Source organism: Podarcis cretensis, assembly GCF_951804945.1.
Source record: "Podarcis cretensis genome assembly, chromosome: 4".
Taxonomy (NCBI): Eukaryota; Metazoa; Chordata; class Lepidosauria; order Squamata; family Lacertidae; genus Podarcis; species Podarcis cretensis.
Genome location: NC_137173.1, coordinates 59,664,490 through 59,683,965, shown reverse-complemented (window position 1 = coordinate 59,683,965; position 19,476 = coordinate 59,664,490). Strand labels below are relative to the sequence as shown.

Sequence of the window (19,476 nt, the reverse complement as noted above, 5' to 3'; positions counted from 1 at the left end):
GGCTAGGCTGATGCCAACTTTGACTTCTAGCACAAGCCCGGCACCTTATTATTTTCCCATGCCTCTTAACTTTTGTTGAGACTACATTAATGCTATGTTTTATCTGTCTTTCATCCTTGTGCAATTTTTTTATTTAATTTGGAATACATCCTGGGAATATTTACTGTTTTGACTATGTGTTTCAGATGGTTAGTGCTTGAAATACTGCGATGGCTTTCTCTATAAAGCAAAACTTGACTGAGTGAGCATGCAAAAAAACAGCCTAAACGCCTTGTTTTAAGGTACCATTAAATATAAACAAGATGTTAATTTTAACTGCAAATATTTTGGCTGCAACATATGTTATGATAATTAATAACATTATTGGACCAATAGCCTTATCAAAGGCCAGAAATGATCATCATAAATGTCTATATTCCAAAAACCAATTATGCATTATTTGTCTGACACTAATATAACCCCTCTAAACCCAAAAGATCAGCAATTCCTATGCTTTAGTAAAAGGCAATTAATATAATATGGCATCTAAATATGCTAGTACTGTATAGAAGTTTCCAAGCTTTACTTGAGATTTAATATTTCAATCAAACATTTACAGATCTCATGAATTTTTTCACTTACTTCCAGACAGAAAGAGAGAGGCATTTGCCCGCATGGTATCTCTCCACTTGCACAAGATCACCCCAGCGCTCTCGAACCAGCATTAAAGTCTGTGAATGCAAAACTTCCAACTGCAGTGACAAGCAGAAGGAGTCTAAAGAATTCAGGTTAAGTAAATGCAGTAAAATATTGGAGGAACTTTTGATAGTTCTCAACTTACACTAAACCAAAGACTTGCTGGCCTTTGTACACACACATATACATGGTAAGTCAACACTGGTCTTGATAAGCAGATTTTAAAGCAATTCTTGACAGTCACACCAGGGAACTGTTTCTTGTGTGGAATCTCTCTCCCTCCAAGCACCCCCCTCTATATATAATCTTAACAGGATCTACTGTAGAATACCCCAGGGTTTAGGTCTGTAGGCCACCAGCATGCTAAAGCTAAGCAGCTCTGGTTAGTGCCTGGATAGTAATTACTTGGGAACTTTATGTATGGTGTCTTGGGTTCAATGACAAAATGCTATCATTCTGTAATATGTATGTTCCATATACATATGGGGATGAAGGGAAAGGAGAATGTTAGCCGCTTTGAGACTCCTGAAGGGGAGTGAAAAGGCGGGATATCAAATCCAAACTCTAATATGAGATGCTATACTTAGAATAAATGTGTTCAATCTAGGCCTTCTTTTCCAAATTACTTATTTTACCTCCCAAACATATCTAAAAAGTATTAACACATTATTCATGTGACAGTTATATGTATGCTTTCCCAACTGTGTTTGGCACATGTGGTTTCCATAAGTTGAAGTTTTCTCCCTAGCCTAGCCTTTTATGTTGTTAATAAGCGCAGGTGGCGCTGTGGGTTAAACCACAGAGTCTAGGGCTTGCCCATCAGAAGGTTGGCGGTTCAAATCCCCATGACAGGGTGAGCTCCTGTTGCTCAGTCTGTGCTCCTGCCAACCTAGCAGTCCGAAAGCACATCAAAGTGCAAGTAGATAAATAGGTATCGCTCTGGCAGGAAGGTAAACGGCATTTCCGTGCGCTGCTCTGGTTCGCCAGAAGCGGCTTAGTCATCCTGGCCACATGACCTGTAAGCTATCTGCGGACAAACGTCGGCTCCCTCGACCTATAGAGCAAAATGAGCACCGCAACCCCAGAGTCATCCGTGACTGGACCTAATGGTCAGAGGTCCCTTTACCTTTAAGCATACAGTGATCATTACACCATACTGAGGACACCCAATGCCAACCTCCCTACCCCAGCTCAATGGCTACTCAGGTTACCAGGAACACCAAGTAATAATCTCTTGTATTTAGTACAGAATACAACCAAAATCTCAAAGTTCAAGTACGGAAAAAGGATAGTGCTCACTCTTCCCTCCCACCCTACTTCCCCTGTTCCCCAGGACTAAGGAAAGAAACGGACTAATGTTTGCTACCCTTTCCCACTATCAAGTCAAAAGGCACCATCAATGTTCTCAACATTGGCAGATAGGAGGATTCTAGCACCCAGGTGAAGAAAAAGCGTTTTGACTGGGTTTAGATAAAAAAAAACACAGAATCTGCTACATAGAAAAGGACACCAAGCAGCAAAACCAGGCAGCACAAATTGGTATGATTCCAAAGGCACTTCAAACAATTCTTCCCAATGAAGGGGAAGAAATCATATTCCTTAATAAAAACTGCTTGGGAGGAAAAATCATGCAAAGTCATATTTATCAAGGAGAGGGTTTTTAAAAATCCCTTACTAAAGAATACTTTGAAATGCAATAGGAATCCTATCAACATGTGCAGCTGTCATTTGTAGCTCATTTGTGGCCCTGCTCTAACTGAAGGTGTTCCAGATCCTTCTGTGTGAGGAAAAAGAGGGAGAAAGAGACTAACAAGCAGTAGCAGATCAGGGCGTAAGGAACAGCTGCAACTTCATAATGTTAGCAATTTCACTCCTTTGATGCTGCAGATGAGAATGTTGTAAATCACATGCCTGTCTGGGACGAGTCTGGGAAAGGAAGAAAAGTCTTATCTCTTCTGCTGCGGGTACTATTACACTGTACTTTCGCTTTCATTTTTTCTGTTTTGTTCTCTGAGCTGGAGAGAACAGACGCCATTATGCTTTTGTCTGTACATAGTGTGTAAATAAATAGTAGATTAGCTCTACGATGTCTCACGCTTCTTGCTGTGTTATGCCAGAAGCTTAGTGTGCATATATCATTATGATGTATGTCGCTAGAAGCGCACTGGAAGAGAAGGGATATGCCTTTTCCAGAGCTGCACGTACTGGAGGACGCTCAGAGTTCTGGGGGCTTGCAGGCACCCCCAGGGTGTTTTTCCAAGACATAAGTGTATCTACAAACTACTGAGTCAACTACCCAAACAATCCTTACCATCTACACATACACTTACCCTGCATTTCACATCTCAGATTGGGAGCTAGTTCTATGGGTTCACAAAAAGTCATTGAAAAGGATACGTAGGCAGTTGTACATGTCCTGCAGAGGTTTCTCATCAGCAAAGAGCCGGGACTGGACCAACTGATGGATAAAGCTGATCTGCATACTGTGAACTAAAGCTCGACCATCTTCCATTAAAAGAAAAGAAAATGAATCTTTTGTGTTTATTAAAAGCCTCAAATGATAGTGGAAAGTATAAAGTATTAATGCTTGGAGAGTGGCTTCTGATGCAGTGTTCCCTTAGAGAACACGCAGCTGGAGATACAGAGTAACATGCTGAAGAGCAGACACCATCAACATTTAAGATGGCATGGTCGAAAACAGTTCAATTTACTTTAATAGAAGAGGTTAATGGCGTGCATCAGTTTAGGTGAGTGCCCCAAGTCAATAAGCATTAGATCTATCACAAGGTCTATGGGCATTTTGTTGTACTATTTTACTGTTGTTAGCCGCCCTGAGCCCGGCTTCGGCTGGGGAGGGCGGGATATAAATAAAAATTATTATTAATTATTATTATTATTATTATTATTATTATTATTATTATTATTACCTCCAGTCTCTTTGTCTTCAACCAGAATTTCCAGTTTGAGAAGACGCCATGGGACATCAGGATCATCTCCCATCACTGTCAAAGTAGCCTCAAATTCACCTTCAACACGAAACTTCACACGGCCATTAGCTAGAAACAGAAACCATACATAGTGCAAAACAAAGCATAAGCAAAATAAAACTCTGGTTTTTTAAAAAAAAAAACGAAGGGGGGATATGGAAAAGATTTCCTTTTCTATAGCAATAATGACTCCTCTTTCTGGTAGTTTTGAGTTTCAGACATTCCTTTTAAGTTACTCTCAATAAATCTTTATTACACATTTTAATTAGCTGAGAGTAATCCATCTGTCATGGATGCTTTAGCTGAGATTCCTGCATTGCAGGGGTTGGACTAGATGACCCTTGGGTCCCTTCCAACTCTAAAATTCTATGATTCTATGAACTAAAGGAGTGAAGGGATCAGTGGAATGGCTTACCAACTGTAAGATTTGCCAGCTGTGGAGGAAGATCTGTTGTCACCAGTCGGTGGCGAAGAATCTGGTTTAACTGATGGAGTGTTGTTTGTTTCTCAACTTTTGTTATTGGATCAGGAGGAATTATTTTGTCCTGTAAAGTTACAAATGTGCATTTTTACATACTAATTTAAGTTATCCCGAATTCATGCAACCATTTTGTAAACATGAATAAACTGCAAGGACAAACCTCACCATTCATGTTATAGATCCACAACGGCCTGGGCTAATGCAAAGGACTTACTATGGTTTCATGTGTGTTTTTTTTACTTTTTTCTTTTAAAAGTTGAGTCTCACAAAATATCATCTGCTTTTATAATTGAAGGTACAAATTTTGTGGCCTTCACGGTGCAACACACAAGGTAGTTTGGCCTTTGCTGTTGTTAAAATAAACAATAGTAGAAATGTGTTGAGCCACTGACAGAAAAGGACTAGTCACTAGATAGAGGGGCTCTCATAATGGATGTAGGGCTCTCATAATGGGTAAGTTAACACAGCAAATCAAAATCCAGAAAAGGAGACATGAAATAAACCACATCATGGAAAACTGGTGGCCCTTGCTTACTTACTTGGAACCAAGCCCTGTTTACAGGGATAAAACAAACAAACAAACAAACAAACAGGTATCTTAAATATATCTATTATCTGCACCAAAGAAACCTGCTAATTTTAGCCTTTAAACAGTGAGCAGTGGGGCAAGGGCCATATTTTTTAATTATGACTCTTAAAAGTTCAAAATAAAAAGTTTTTTTTTAAAATACACCAATGAGTAAAAGAATCTTATTTGGTGATGATTCAGCCAACTAAGGTGTCTTAGGCCAATGAGAAGTATTTGGCATCAGTTATCTCAGACATAAGCCTTTTATCCAATGCAACAAGGCTGTGAGGAAAAAGCTCCTGCTGAAAGCAAACTGGGACAGAGGTCTAAGTCTTTTGTTGTTTTTACATTATACAGCAATTTACCCGTATGCATGTTGGCAGCCGTGGATATGACCCAGTTGTCAGTACATCAATAGCATATGGAATAGCAAAGCTGGGCAGACGAGCATGGACCAAAGCATCTCTGGCTAGTGATGCTAAACGATCAGCAGTGTCCACGAACAGAATAGCTTGTTGATCAAGAAAGCTTGATATCATCTGTAATATATATATATAATATAAATATAAATTCATTTAAAATTATTTACCCACATCTAAACTCCTCCATGAAAGCCAACTATATACCTCCTGTTCAAAATGTCAAAGTCTTTGGTGGAATAAACATTGCAGCTGATCTGTGAAATAAATTGTGATGTGAACTGCCCTGTGATCTTCAAATGAAGGGCAGTAAACAAATATAATAAATAAGAAAAGGTAAAGTAAACTTTTCAAAAATATATTATCATACTATAGACCCTTTCAAAGGAGGACAAGAGCATGCCTGTAAGAGGCAATTTGGAAATTATAGCTCTGGAAGTACCCTACAAGAAACCCAAAGGAAGAGAAGACCAAAAAGAAAAAAAGAACACATACTCAATAGATGAGCATGTGTGTGGTGCTCTTGTTATATGGCCTAAAGAACACCCTTATACATATATAGTGGTACCTGTGGATACGCACACCGTGCGTATCCTTCAGGATGTGAAAGTGCCAAACCTGGAAGTATTTTTTAGGGTTTCGCCGCACACACACACGCAAAAGCGCTCTACGCGCAGAAGTGCTCTACCACGCTGCACGTATTCGCAGAAGCGGCACCTCCAGTTGCAAATTCCTAGGGATCAGACCAGAGCTCCGGAACGGATTCTATGCGCAACCAGAGATACCACTGTAGACTGATTTATCCAAGAAATACATACAGCAGTGTCATACAGTGGGAAAGATAACAAACCCACTGTTCAAGACAGTCAGAATGACAGGAAATGTAACACTGGGACCACCCTGACCTGTGTCCAAAGGAAACAGACTAACTACTGGCAAAAATTCAGTTTACCTACATGTAGTGCTTTCTGATTACTAAGAGCCAGTGACAGCTCAGCTGGGCAAGGTGTTGGGAGAAGACGTAGGGTGGGGGCAGAGTATGAAGCCAGGCAGAAGGCTAGAGAGAAGCTGAGGTCAGGAAGAAAAGCCTGACCAGGCCAAAATCTTTGCACAATATATAAACTGATAACCTAAAACTAGAAAAGCCTAAGAAATCATGGCAGAGCTCCAAATGTCACTTAGGAGCATGTATTCACTTTAAATGACTTATTTCTCTTTATTGTTACAGTAACATATTAAAGGTACATAAAATTAAGCAAGGATCTTGGACAGGAACAATTTCTGCAAATATGATGCCACTAGTATTACATGCATCATATTGAAACATTTCTCAATAATGGGGGCATGTCAACATTTAATATAAATCTACATCATGATACAAAATTTTGTTTAGCTGTCATTTGTTATTCTACATTAGTTTGTAATTAACTGCAGAACTACATTCTGAAAACAGAAGATTTTGCTATTTTTCAGATGTTTCTAGTCCACCCAGCTGTAGGCAAGTTTTCCAAGAAACAATCATTCACTGCATCTTAAAAAAAATGAAATCATAACTTTTTTACTAAAAATATTTTTGAAATTTATGACCACTATATTTGAACATGTGGAATGTCAGTAACTATTCTCTCATGCTTTATGGATGGTTCCTCCTCTGCTTTTATGATTTTATTGTCTAAATTATGCCAATAAAGGCTGAATGAATGACCTATTTTCTCAATTTTCTCAGGTGAAATACAGAAGCCATCCCTTGCCTCTGTAAATTTCAGCTGAGAGCTAATGAAAAGTATCAAACTTACCGCACATTTTTCCACCTTTCCAGCGTTATTTGCCCACTTTACCAAGGCTAACAATCGGACAAACAGCTGCCGTGTGCGACTTGCAAACTGCACTATTTCTATTTTTCTGTAAAGAAGCAAATTGCATTAGAAAATCTGTAGTTCAATTATTTTGAAAAAAGCAGCACATGAAAGGGGGAATCAGATATGCCAATAATTATTCCAGATGCAGAATGAGATACTAAACATTGCAATCGGACACATTAGATAACTCTTTTTGGCCAAAGGTCTGCATTCACTCTTGGTGAACCCTCCAGGGGCTGCCTGCACACTCTTATACACACTCTCACATGCACACAACCCCTTACTTTATTTTATTACTGTTTCCATTTTTTTAATTGATTGATTTATTGTACTTCTATGCTGGTGCTCTACGATTTTCTTCCTTTCCTTTCCTTTCCTTTCCTTTCCTTTTTTGGGGGTGAGGGACTTTACTTCCCCCTGCTCCCACCTCACAATGCAGCACACTGCACCTCATTATGCCAATGCTGGCATAGCTAGGGCTCCATTTTATTTAGGGGGGAAAGGGGGTTTCAAGGGAACAAGGGCATTTATGATTCTACTGCCCCCAACATGCCCTGTTTCCCTTGCTCACTACTGGTAGTACAGATAGACTCATGGAGCTCCCTGCTGCTGTACTGGGGGCCTCCAGCAGTGTTAAGTGCTATTCTGCTGATAGGCCTCCTTCTCTGACAGAGAAGCACTTATGCTGCATCCAAATGTCCCTCAGCCAGATTTTAGCTTGCTTTAGAACTGCACCCTAAACTGTCTTAAATACATGTACAGCTGCAGTTACTATGCCCCATAGTAACAAAATGCTAATGCTCTCTTTACTGATAAACAGAAGCAGTTAGGGAATCTGTTCCTATATGTAGGCATAAAAATGCAGGAAGCTCCAAAATGATTTTAACTTGACCGTCTCATGTATATATGCTCAACTTTGTTGAAGGAACTCTCTCAGAGATTATCAAACTAGTTCCAAAGCAATTATCTGTTTTGCATGCGATCCAACTGGGTATTACACGCCCAGTAATAAAGCCATTGGCACTAGCCCCATAGTTAGTTGCATACAGATGCTACATATTACTAGTATATATTTTTTAGTTTTAGCCCACTTATTGTTCAATATAAATGCACAACATGACAATGTAAGTTTTAAATATTAATAGTCTGCTGGCTTTGATTTGTAGAATTTCAGAAAAGGTCATTATTTATTATGCAAAAAATAAAAAGTACCGGTAGGTTTTGGCTGCAAGAAGCATGTCAAACTCATGACTGAACTTGCGAACCTAAGAGCCCTGTTGAGACCATTGGCCTATCAGATTCAGTCTGCCATTCACAGCGACCAACCAGAGGCCTATGGGAAGCCCACAAGGAGGATTACTATATAGCCATAATGACTAACAGTTATTGGTGGCCTGATCCTCTAAGAGAAACGCTTGCTTTGTCTGCCCCTCTGGACAGTGTCCTATGCAACAACCACTATTCTTGCTCCTTCTCATGCATGGGGCTTACAGCAAGGCTCTTGAACCAGCTTCTTAAGAGGTCTCCCAGACCGCTTCAATACTGGCATTTAGTAGTAGAAAACAAATTATTTCCCCCCTCTTTTTTAATGTCTTTTAAGTAGTTTAATTGTGTGCTGTTGCCTTCCATTTTGTTGACACTGCTTTTGTAATGTTTGATCTATCTAATTTTATTGATTATAGATTGCCAAGCTTTAAAAACAACAACTGGAGGCCAATTAACTAATTTTTCTCAAATAAAATAGTACATGCAGGAGATTTATGGACTCACTTGCTAGTCAGTTTTACCAGAGCACTGCTGCAAGCATTCATTTTCAATGAAGGACAGCACGCTAGTTAATTAAAACATTCCCTAAAGCAGCCACACTAAAAAAAGCAGGAAAAACTCTTCAGAGCTGAGTTACAGTCATTGACAAGTATCAGCAGTGACAGCCTGGAGATTCTGAAGGGACAACTTTGTGTCCTGCCCCAATTTAACCCTTTACACCTTCAGGCAAATGCCAAAACACTGCTACAGGGTTTAACAGTGTGATAAATATCTATGCATTACAAAGCTCACAGTTTTAGAAGAAATCTTCAAAAAATACAAGTGAACATGGGCACAGAGAGCCGCATGACCCAATGCTGACCTAAACTTAACTATGGTTAACATGTCAGACATACAAGGGATTATGGTTTAGTTTGGCAAAGTTAGTTCTGCCCTCAGCTGATGTGTATAGTGGGACACCAGTAATATCTATTTCTTATCTTATAAGGAGAGGCTGGAGAGGTGGATTAATTTTCCTAACCATACTCTGTGCAGATATATCATTGATATACAGATAATACCAACCATGGTTTGCAACCCCACGGTTTCACAGCATGACCAACATTTAGTATTCAGAAATTATTCTAAAGCAGGATCTTCATGAGGCCATAATTCCACCCATATTCAAACAAGTCTGTTTCCTATCAATTGCTAACTCTACCTGAAGTGGATAAAACTTATGGGTTCTCTATTTGAAAACCTGACTCCCAATTTGCTACCAAGCAAATGGTTCTATTATTGTATGGATCTTCCAGATATTCAATGATAAGGAAAAATGTCCACCCCACAAGCTGGGATAGCTCAGTCAGTAGAGCATGAGATTCTTAATTTCAGGGTCATGGGTTAGAGCCCCACACTGGGCAAAGGTTGGACAGGGGGTTGGACATGATTACCCTCATGGTCCCTTCCAACTCTACAATTCCAGTAAAAATTAATGGATGCCAATTGAAAATACATTATTGGGCAAGCTTGGCAGTTTCAAAGTTTTTACCTTTGTTTACTAAATAAAAGTAACAAAAAATAATGATGCTGCTAAATTAGATAACTTTCTATGGCATCAGAAAACTTTACAGTGCAAATTACCCTAATGTTACATAGGATTTTTTTTAAAAAACCGACATGACACAAATGTTAATCCTTTATTGGCATAGACTTTCCCTCTGCTGTAGTGTGAAGTCTCATATGACATTTCATAATCCAATAATCCTGATCTAGAGGAAAGCACAAACCATAGTTTTCTGATTTGAATGCATAGGCAAATTTGGATCTGTACTACAGAGGAAATTCATCCAGCTAGAGTGCTGGGCAGGAGTGGGAAATAAAACCACAAGACTCATTCTTATAGCATCAAATCATGGTTGCCATTACATGTAAACCATCCCAAAATGTTTTTAATTTCAAACTAGGCACTTAATAAAACTGAAGCACTATATTATTCTTTTTTAATTCAGGTAAAGTTAAAGAAAGGAAATATTTGACCCAGTGATTCAATACCAAAATTTCATTAAAATTCAGTACAAATCCTCCTCAATTGTCATTACTCACCTTTCCATATCTGTTTTTCTTGGTAATCTGTTGGGAAGGGGAGTTGGAGTGGTGAAAAAAGATCAAATTATTATGTTTTGACAAATACTACAAAAACATTAAACAGGAAGCATGAGTTAATTTCAGCTCTCTGACAATAGTTCTTGTACAATTCTCAAGTTTTTAAACAATCTTGTAACTCATTCACATTTTACATTTTGGGGTGTACATTTAAATCTAAGGCAGATACCTACAGTGTGTGACTGCAAACTTCTTCACACAGATAATAAACAAATGTCTACCATGTGTCCAAATAACTGAAAACAGTTTTTCCAACACCAAATAACTGAAAAAAGTTTTTCCAACACCAGTGCAGATACAAGTGACTGACATCATAAAGCGTGAACTTGCAATCATTCAATTTCAGATCTCCATGTCCTGTGTCTTTACTATTACTAACAGCACTGTATTATTGTGATGCTTAAACAAGCTGAGTTACAACACTGACTTTTTTTTAAATTCTGGGAGCATTTATCCACACCACCTTAAGGTAAATAAAAGGGTCTGTTATATTTCCACAAAAGCATTAACAGAAAAAAAATAATATCACACTTAAAGTAGATTGAAATATATTTTTGTAGAGGGCCCTATATTGCTAGTGCTATGAATCACAAATGAGTTAAGGTGGAGTAAACATATTTTGAACCCATTTAGCCCCATTTAAAGTAATGCAGCTTAACTAAAATGCAAATAAGTTTGAAATGATTTGCAGATATGACTATAGGTCTAATTTATATGTGGATGCATATGTAAAAAAAAGGAATTGGTTTATCCTGACTTTCACAGCCAACAACCTAATTGAGCATATTCCTGAAAGAGACTAAATAAATAGTTGACGTGAATATATTAAAGCTATTAACTTCAATAAGGCTATTTTTCTATTATTTAAAAATCTCATCCAACCAACCTTCTATTCATTACCTGGGCTGTTACTTACAAGAAATACTCCAGAGACCACACAGAGGGTCTGCTGCTTTGTCCATCATTTACAATATTTGAGATTCCAGCCTTGCAGGGGGCTGGCCTAGAAGGCCCTTGGGGTCCCTTCCAACTCTACAATTCTATGGTTCCACGAATAGCTTGTTGCAAAGATGTAGCCACAATGGGAAGTGATTTTAAAAGGCCACAATTAAGCAACCACAGAAGTTCCAGCTATGTGACAGGAGATTGTAGAAACTTCATGAAAAGTATAAATACAATTTCTTTTTAAAAACCTGTTTAATACAAAGACAGCAAAGGCCTTGCTGCAGTCTAGACACATAGGATGTTTCCAACAGTACCTGTCCCTCAATAGTCTACACACAAACAGCTTGCACTGGACCAAAATGGTCTGTACCATCCAGATGACTTACAGTGAAAGGAGGCTACCCTTCAAACTAAAATACAGTATTCAACTGGGAGCACAGCACCCTTGTCACTTACACCCTAGTGTGCATGCACACGAAAGCTCATATCAATAACAAACTTAGTCTCTAAGGTGCTACTGGAAGGAATTTTTTAATTCAGTATTTCCAACCAAGCAGACACAAGTTTTAGTTTAAGACTTAGCCCTTATCTTCTTGATGCCTTATTAGGTTTGCCAGCAAACATAAACTCAACCAGGAATCAATTCCAGCTCTTTAACAAATGCACTTGTATGTATGATACTCAAGTATTCACCCTTTACATTTTGGGGGTGTACATATGACTCTTAGACAGGTCACCTAAGAGTCACAGCGTGCGAAGAGAGTGTGAAGATTCTAACTGAACCAGAAGATCAGGCTTCCCCAAACCACCACCCTCCTTCTCCATCACGTAGAACAAGCCACAAAGGAGGAGGACCTCCTGGGCGAATGGGTAAGAGGCGTTCCATAAGCCAAGGTCGCCTAACACGGGTCCGTCGGAGAGTGAACAGTCTCGCGAGGGGAGGCAAGTGGGCAAGGCAGGTAGGTGGGCAAGGGGCTCCCGGGCACTCACAGGTCGGCCAGAACGGTGAGCTCCGCGTAAGTGCGATGCAGCAGGAAATCGATGAGGGTGCTGAGTCGGAAGCCGGCGCTAGCCGCCGCCGCTGCCGTTCCCGGAGGCTGCGGAGCTGGGGCCGAGGTGGGCCCTCCTCCCGCCGGGACCAGCTGGTGGCTTTCCAGTTGCACCGGCGCCATCGTTACAGGAACCGAAACAAGCCGGCCGGCCGACAAGAGCGGGTCTTCGGCGTCCTTTCCTCGCCCGGCTCGGCTCTCCTTCGCGGGCAACCAGAAGCAGCCGCGATCACAACGCGCCTCTTCTGCCGCCGAGCACCGCCGCTGCTGGGGCTGCCGCCACCATTGCTGGGGGCGGACACCGCACCGGAAGCAATCCCAGGACAGCGACGGACCGGAAAGAAACCTCTTCCGGTAGCCTGCACGGGATCATAGACTTTCCCCCATCTCTGCCAGAAGCTTTTTTAGTCACCCATTATTAGACTGACAAAAGGTTCCAAGTTTCCGGGTTCGCTCTGAGCTCGATTTTAGCCTCCCAGGGAGGAAGTCAGAAAGAACCGCTCACAGGAAGCGCTGGCGGAAGCCCAAGTTTTAATGTAGCTGCGTTTGAGCAGCGGGTTGTCCATTAAGAAGCCAACGGTAGTAGCATTCATTTCAGTGAAGAGCGGCGTAGAAATACATTTTATCTTTCTAACATAGCATGACTACGAAGCCCAAGTGGGAGGTGCCTGCTGTGCCCGAAAGTTGCTTAGCAATAGCCCTGTAAGCGCAGATCTTTATTGCAGGCTGAAGATGGACCGAGGTCATTTTACGCTTTCCATTCAGAAATGGTATCCATCCCATGCAAAACACTCTCGAGTTACAGTGTTCAATTAAATTGATTTAAATCGTCGCCCGTTTAAACAAATAATTAAACGTGCGATTTTATTTTTATGTTGCGTCATACTGAGTTATTTTAATGTAGGCGACTTTCGCTATTATCCTAATAGGAAAAGCGAATTATAAACATTAACTAAACCGATCTATCACCCAGCGCACACCCAGCACTGCTGCACGAGTAAGCCTTGACTTGCACGGAGATGCATTGTGCATTTAGCTGCAATTCCTTATCCACTAGATTGGGATGAAGCCCCGTTGAATTTTATGGAGCTTCTGAGTAATAATGAAAATAATGACACTGCTTTATGCTTAAAGCTATGGCTTCTACGACTTCATTTCCCACCCGAAATGAAACTTGAATAGCAAGAACATAAGCTCCCGTTTTTGCTATTATTATTATTATTACTACTATTTTACGAGACGGAAGAAACTCTAATTTTCTTTTGGCAACTCTCATTTCCTCTCCAGGGAGAAAACAGCGCCAACAGGAACCGGAACTTCCTTCTTCAGGCATCTGAATCACGACTTTACTCTTCAATCTCGATAGTATAGGCTATATGGAAAGCAATGGGGCGGCCTGGCGTTACCGGCCTTCGTTTGTCTGAAGCCCTCGCCAGAGAGGGAGACGCCGCAGAGTCACAGAGGCTTAAAGCGGGCTGTGCTGCGCGAATTCCTGGCTCAAGAAGAGGTTGCGGCTCCTCCTTTTTTTCTCCTGACAGTTCTTGTACCTTCAACAGCTTTCAGAACAGGCTGAAATTCTTCATGCTGACAGGAAGAGAAGCCGCTCCTGCAAATCATGCAACAGTTAAAGACGCTTTGTCAGGGGGGAAAACCATATATGCTGGTACTGTTTAGATTGCCAGGCTCCAGCTGATCACTTCCATTTTACTCCTGAGTATTTCTAGCTTTTTAATGGGCTTGTTCCAGCATAAAACAAGCCATGTCATCTTGCAGTAACAACTAGACCCCTTCAAAAGCAGAAATATTTTCATAAATTAACACTTTCCATAGTATTTTTTTTATTGTGGAATGTGATTTAGAATTGCTTGTAGTGAGTAGGTGTGTAATAGTAAGCGTGAAATGGAAATCTCTCATCAGCCATGGAGTTCGGAAGTTGCCTTAGGCAGCTCATTATCCAGCCTCATCAAACTTGGTACCAGGGCAGTGGGCCAGCATAAAGCATTCTACACTGAGGCAATACCACTGAGTAGCTGCTTTCTCCTGCCACCTCAGCTCAGGTGGCAGGGGGTACACAGAAAAGGGCTTCTGAAAGTAACAATCGGGCAGGTTCATTTGGGAACTGGTAATCCTTCAAAAACTGGATCCAAGTACATGTTTTAAATCTTACTTTTTTCATCTGCAGTATTATTATATGTATTAGATTTCTTATCCGCCGTTCACTATAGGATCCCAGGATGTGTTACAATGGCAAAAGCGATAAAGTTTAAAACAAAACCAACCACTAGTAAAATATTTATCATCATCATATTAATTGACAGTTTCAGATAGGTCACAAAACAACAGCCCTATTTCAGATTGGTGACAAACTCTTCACAAACAGAGAAAGGTCCCTGAGATACCTCAACAGGTGGTCACACTGTTGGGCTGTTCTTCTGACAATCCACAGGTGGGCTGTTCTTCTGACAATCCACTTGTTCTTTCCCTTGGATCCAGAGCTCTATGTCCTAAGCCCTAGGACCCTAAGTTCAGACTCCTCCTGGGGTCCTAGATTCCTATCCCCTGCCCACTAGAACCTTCTTACAGGCTGGCATCCTCCAGTTCTCTGATCTCCTCCCACTTTTCCTCAACATTCAACCCCATTCTCTATACTGAGACTCTTGGTTCCAGCTCTCATCAGACCTAGCCAACATGACCAATGATCAGGAAAGAGGGAATCTAACAGTATTGGGTGGACCACAGGTTCCCCAACCCTGTACTAATTCCTGTAGTTGCTTTTTAAAAGTAAGTAAAATAATATAAACAGAAAATATTCAACATTAATATATAAGATTGGCTAAGGGTTTTAAGCCAAGAAGGGAACTTATTACTTAGAAACTTCTACCTCAGTACCACCTTCATTTGTAAAATTATATTAAAGGTTTAATATAAATTTGTGGATGCAAGAAGTCAGAAAAATTTCTAGCAATTCTAAGTGTTAGTTCAACATACCATTATATCTATCTATATCGAGAGAGAGAGAGAGATAACCTTATGCTTCCCACTGTAACAATCATTTATTATTACAAGTGTCTCCCTACATAGTTTGTGCAATGCAATTTAGAATTATTTATAAACATTTTAATATCAAAGAAATGTAGTATAACATGTCACAAATTTGGGCCCATTAGTGACTGTATTATTCCTAGTATATTCAGTTTGCTGTCACAAACTATTGGTTTGTCAATTGTTAAGTGATTGTTGTATGTACAATAGAGCATTCTTTACATTAGCAGTAAATTAGTTACCTATTGGTGCCTGTTGAAAATACTGAGAAATTCAGATGCAATTATATTTTAAATGGCAGTTTGAAAAAGAAAATGTCCCCCTCAGAATAACATTATCATTTGCTGGCAGCTGCTGGTGCTATATAAACAGTATAATACTTCTTATCCAATCATTTCAAACGCTCCCTCCACCAGATTCCAGAAAGAGTCGTGCACGTTCTGACTGAAGGATAACATTACAATAGGCAGTCTACATATAATGGAACGGGGGCAGTGGTGGCAGGAGCAGTTAACCATGCTGCAAGGTGGTTTTTGACCAGAGAATATGGGAGTAAAATACAGGCTATAATAGATTTCTTCTTCCATTTTTAACTAGCATAAACTTCAGGTCTCCATCTTTACAGACAAAACCAGTTTTCAGCTCCTGCCTGGGCTCACAGAAGTGACTCATGTTCCAGGATTACTTTTTAATGGCCCAACCAACAATTGCTACCAAGCTTATGAAGACCTGCAGAGGAGGACATAATAGTTAAAAACAGAATATTGTAGTCTGAGTGCTGAGATAATGCCATAGCCCCCAAACAAAAATATTTCATTCAAGGAGAAAGAGCTGGATCCTAAGAAACAAGTACACTTTTATTGTGCTATAAACATGGTGGGGGTATACTTCCTGCCTCTGACTAACACATATTGACACATATTGTTAATATCAGAAACTACTTATAAAACCTTGTTTTCCGGATTAAGGAAGAGCTCGGCTTTGTGAGGAGTAGATTGCGGAACAGAATCTCCTTTTTACACAGAAAGTCAATAAAACTTCTTACAAAAAAAGACAATAATATCCTGCTTTTCTTAGCTCATTCCGGAAGAGGCCACATTGCCAAACTTGGGGCCACTTCTAAATGGTGATGCTGTAATAAACAAAAATGATTCTCATGTAGAAACTCCTAAGGATGTGGGGCGTTTTTGTGCTTGCAGGAGCATCTGGTGCAGGTGCTAATATGACTTCCACCTGCCTGGGTCCTACAGAGGTTAGTAGGAATAAAACTCGCAAAGATCTGAATTAAACAAACTTTATTCAACTGAAATCACTTTCACACCGAACAATATGCTACAGCAATTGCCCACATAGAACTAAATTTATATGTAATCTATTTAATACAATAACAATGGAACAAATAGTTCCACCGTCCACAGAACAAGGAAAAAAACTGCATAGAAAACCAACTGTCCAACCATTTAATCTAGTTCACCAAGGTGCTGAACACTTCAAAATTTACTCCATGCATACAGCTTGTGTCCCAAAGTGACAGGACAACAATAGAAAATGGCAATGTTTAAAACACCAAATCTTGAAGGAAGCATACCTTATACAAGGTGATAAGAGACCAGAAATCTTATTCAACTTCCAGCAGAACAAACTGACTCTGATTGTGTACACATTACCATTTATTCCAGCTCCAGTGCACTCTCACCACTGATGTTTGAAGCCAAGTAGACATGACATTAGCCACAATCCATAAACATAATGCAGTTTCTTGAGAAATATTTCTGATAGATGTGCTTTCCCTGATAGATGTGCTTTCCCTCAAATCAATTTCTATCTTATTTGAAAAGCTATGGCCATTTGTAAGCCATGGTTAAGCTGAAGTATGTACATTTCCTACATCTGTTGCTCATGCACAGATGACAAATTCCCTGAATAAAAGTTCAGGGGGTTCACAAGACTTGAAAGACAGCTTGGAGAAACAACCTTACTGCACTGTAAGCCTCTCCATCTTCACCTATACTGGCCTAAATCAGCCCATTAACTAGTATGGAAGCAATCCACTCCATCAGGAGTTCCCATGTGATAAGCAGTTCTGCACATTATAGCAGTACAGTGTACCTTGGGTTACATACGCTTCAGGTTACACACTCTGTTAACCCAGAAACAGTGCTTCAGGTTAAAAACTTTGCTTCAGGATAAGAACAGAAATCGGGCTCCGGCGGCGCGGCAGCAGCGAGAGGCCCCATTAGCTAAAGTGGTGCTTCAGGTATTTTGGGACAAAAAGTGAACATCTACACAGAAACTATTCAGGAACCGATACAGGAATTTACTTTGACATGCCAAATGGTGGAGAAAGCGAGGGAGAAAGTTGTGGTTGTTGAACCTAAAGTAATACAAGTGGAGAGAGCCCCAGCCTTACAGAGGCAATTTGATGATTACAAGTTGTTGCCCTCTATGATTGAATTCAGAGAAAGTCAGATTGGAACCCTGCTTGGACTGGAGAAGGAAAGTTGGATAGATCACCTCATGCAGGGATTTACTGACCTTTGGGATCTGGACCTGGGTCAGGAGGAAATTGGAGTTGTGGGGACCTGCAGATTTGGAGGGACTTTGAAACACGTCCTGAAATATCTTTTGGATTTTAGTTTTAACCACGGAGATGTGGATGACATGTTGAGAAGGAATAAAAACATTGTTAGGTTGGAGCCCCCCCCGAGACCTACTCTTCAGCATCAAAGAAAGGAAATTAAGAACAAGATCAGCAGAAGACAAAGTGTATGTATAAATACGAAGAAGATTTGCAGAAGGGACCTGGAAAAGAGTTAAGAGCCTCGGTTGATGGACTATATGGAATTGACGGAAATGACTGGCAGAATCCAAGACCAGGGAGAAGAGACGGTGGAAGAAGATTGGAAAAAGTTTAAAGTTTATTTAATGAGTGTTAGAAAAATGTTGGAATGAAATTATATGGCCTTAGTAGAAGTGTTATAAGGAGTTAAGCATAAATAAGTATTATAGTATTAATGGAAATAAGGTTAAAATAAGTTAAGATATTTATATGATAGAAAATAGTGAAAGATAGAAAGGATTTGCTGAAACAATTAATAGAAGTGGAATACAAAAAGGGAGGTGAGAGGAAGTCGATGAAACAAGGGAATGAAAGATAAGGCATTGAAATGGTATGATGTATGTTTTTAAATTGTTTTTGTTCTGTTTTGTTTAGTTTAATGCGTTAATGTTGTGTGGTGTATTGTTTATATATTGTATTGTATTGTTTTTTCTTTCTTTTGTTTTTCTTCTTCTTTTTTCTCCTTTTCTTTTTCTTCTTGTTTGTAAGGTTTAAAAGTAATAAATATTATTTTTAAAAAAATAAAATAAAGTGGTGCTTCATGTTAAGAACAGTTTCAGGTTAAGAACGGACCTTTGGAACGAATTAAGTACTTAACCTGAGTACCACTGTATAAGGAAGTCTGCACAATACTACTGAATTTTCACTTTAAATTGTATAAGTCCCTACACACTGTAAGTTTGATTTAACTTCCTATCTCGAACATGTTTCTAATTAACCACATAAGAAGGTACTATAATAATTGTTATAAACTAGGTATTTTGGAAGTAATGTCTATGTCCTAGGAGGAGTGCCTGTATTTGCGTGAAATATTTAATGGTTCGTCTTGGGTAAGTGCAATGATTGTGAGTTATTTATGACGCTGTGAGTTGCAAAGGTGATCTGGGGGTTAGGCTATATGCTAGAATCCATTCTGTATGCATTGGGGGAAACACCAGGGAGAGGAGAGTAATTCTGATATATCCAGTAGCAGGAGGTGGATTGTGCTGTAAATACTCTGTCTTGTGACCTTGGCCAAGTTAGAAAGGAAACTGATAAGATTTAACTGCTGCTGACCAAATTCACCCCCTTAGACCAGCTCATAGTCTAGAGAAGCCGATGCACTTGGATTTAAATTGTTTGGCACCTAAGTCCTAATAGCATTTACTTGGTACTAAGATGCATTGATTTCAGTAGAACATATTGCCAAATAAGCATGCTT

The 19,476-nt window shown here is 39.8% G+C and overlaps 1 protein-coding gene and 2 long non-coding RNA genes across 5 annotated transcripts in view; 2 read left to right on the top strand and 1 right to left on the bottom strand.

Annotated features, from left to right (window-relative positions):
• Window positions 1–12,696, bottom strand: part of MED14 (mediator complex subunit 14) — a 38,829-nt gene extending 26,133 nt beyond the window's left edge. For 2 of the 3 annotated variants that reach the window (XM_079974487.1, XM_079974488.1), the window contains exons 1-8: window positions 12,336–12,695; window positions 10,341–10,367; window positions 6,927–7,032; window positions 5,077–5,250; window positions 4,078–4,207; window positions 3,603–3,731; window positions 3,073–3,180; window positions 622–754 (exon numbers count right to left, since the gene is read on the bottom strand). In XM_079974487.1, the coding sequence (XP_079830613.1) occupies window positions 622–754; window positions 3,073–3,180; window positions 3,603–3,731; window positions 4,078–4,207; window positions 5,077–5,250; window positions 6,927–7,032; window positions 10,341–10,367; window positions 12,336–12,517 (989 nt within the window). In that variant the 5' untranslated portion in view covers window positions 12,518–12,695. Of the gene's footprint in view, window positions 1–621; window positions 755–3,072; window positions 3,181–3,602; window positions 3,732–4,077; window positions 4,208–5,076; window positions 5,251–6,926; window positions 7,033–10,340; window positions 10,368–12,335 lie in introns of all 3 variants that reach the window. The other variant, XM_079974489.1, reaches the window with a different exon arrangement.
• On the top strand, window positions 763–2,759 carry LOC307215347. Its single transcript, XR_013838471.1, has 2 exons — window positions 763–865; window positions 2,410–2,759. It is a non-coding gene; the product is annotated as an uncharacterized lncRNA (long non-coding RNA).
• Window positions 12,697–12,758: 62 nt separating the features above from the next.
• LOC307215337 lies at window positions 12,759–14,037 on the top strand. The gene is made up of 2 exons (XR_013838453.1): window positions 12,759–13,164; window positions 13,682–14,037. It is a non-coding gene; the product is annotated as an uncharacterized lncRNA (long non-coding RNA).
• The last annotated feature ends 5,439 nt before the right edge of the window (window positions 14,038–19,476 follow it).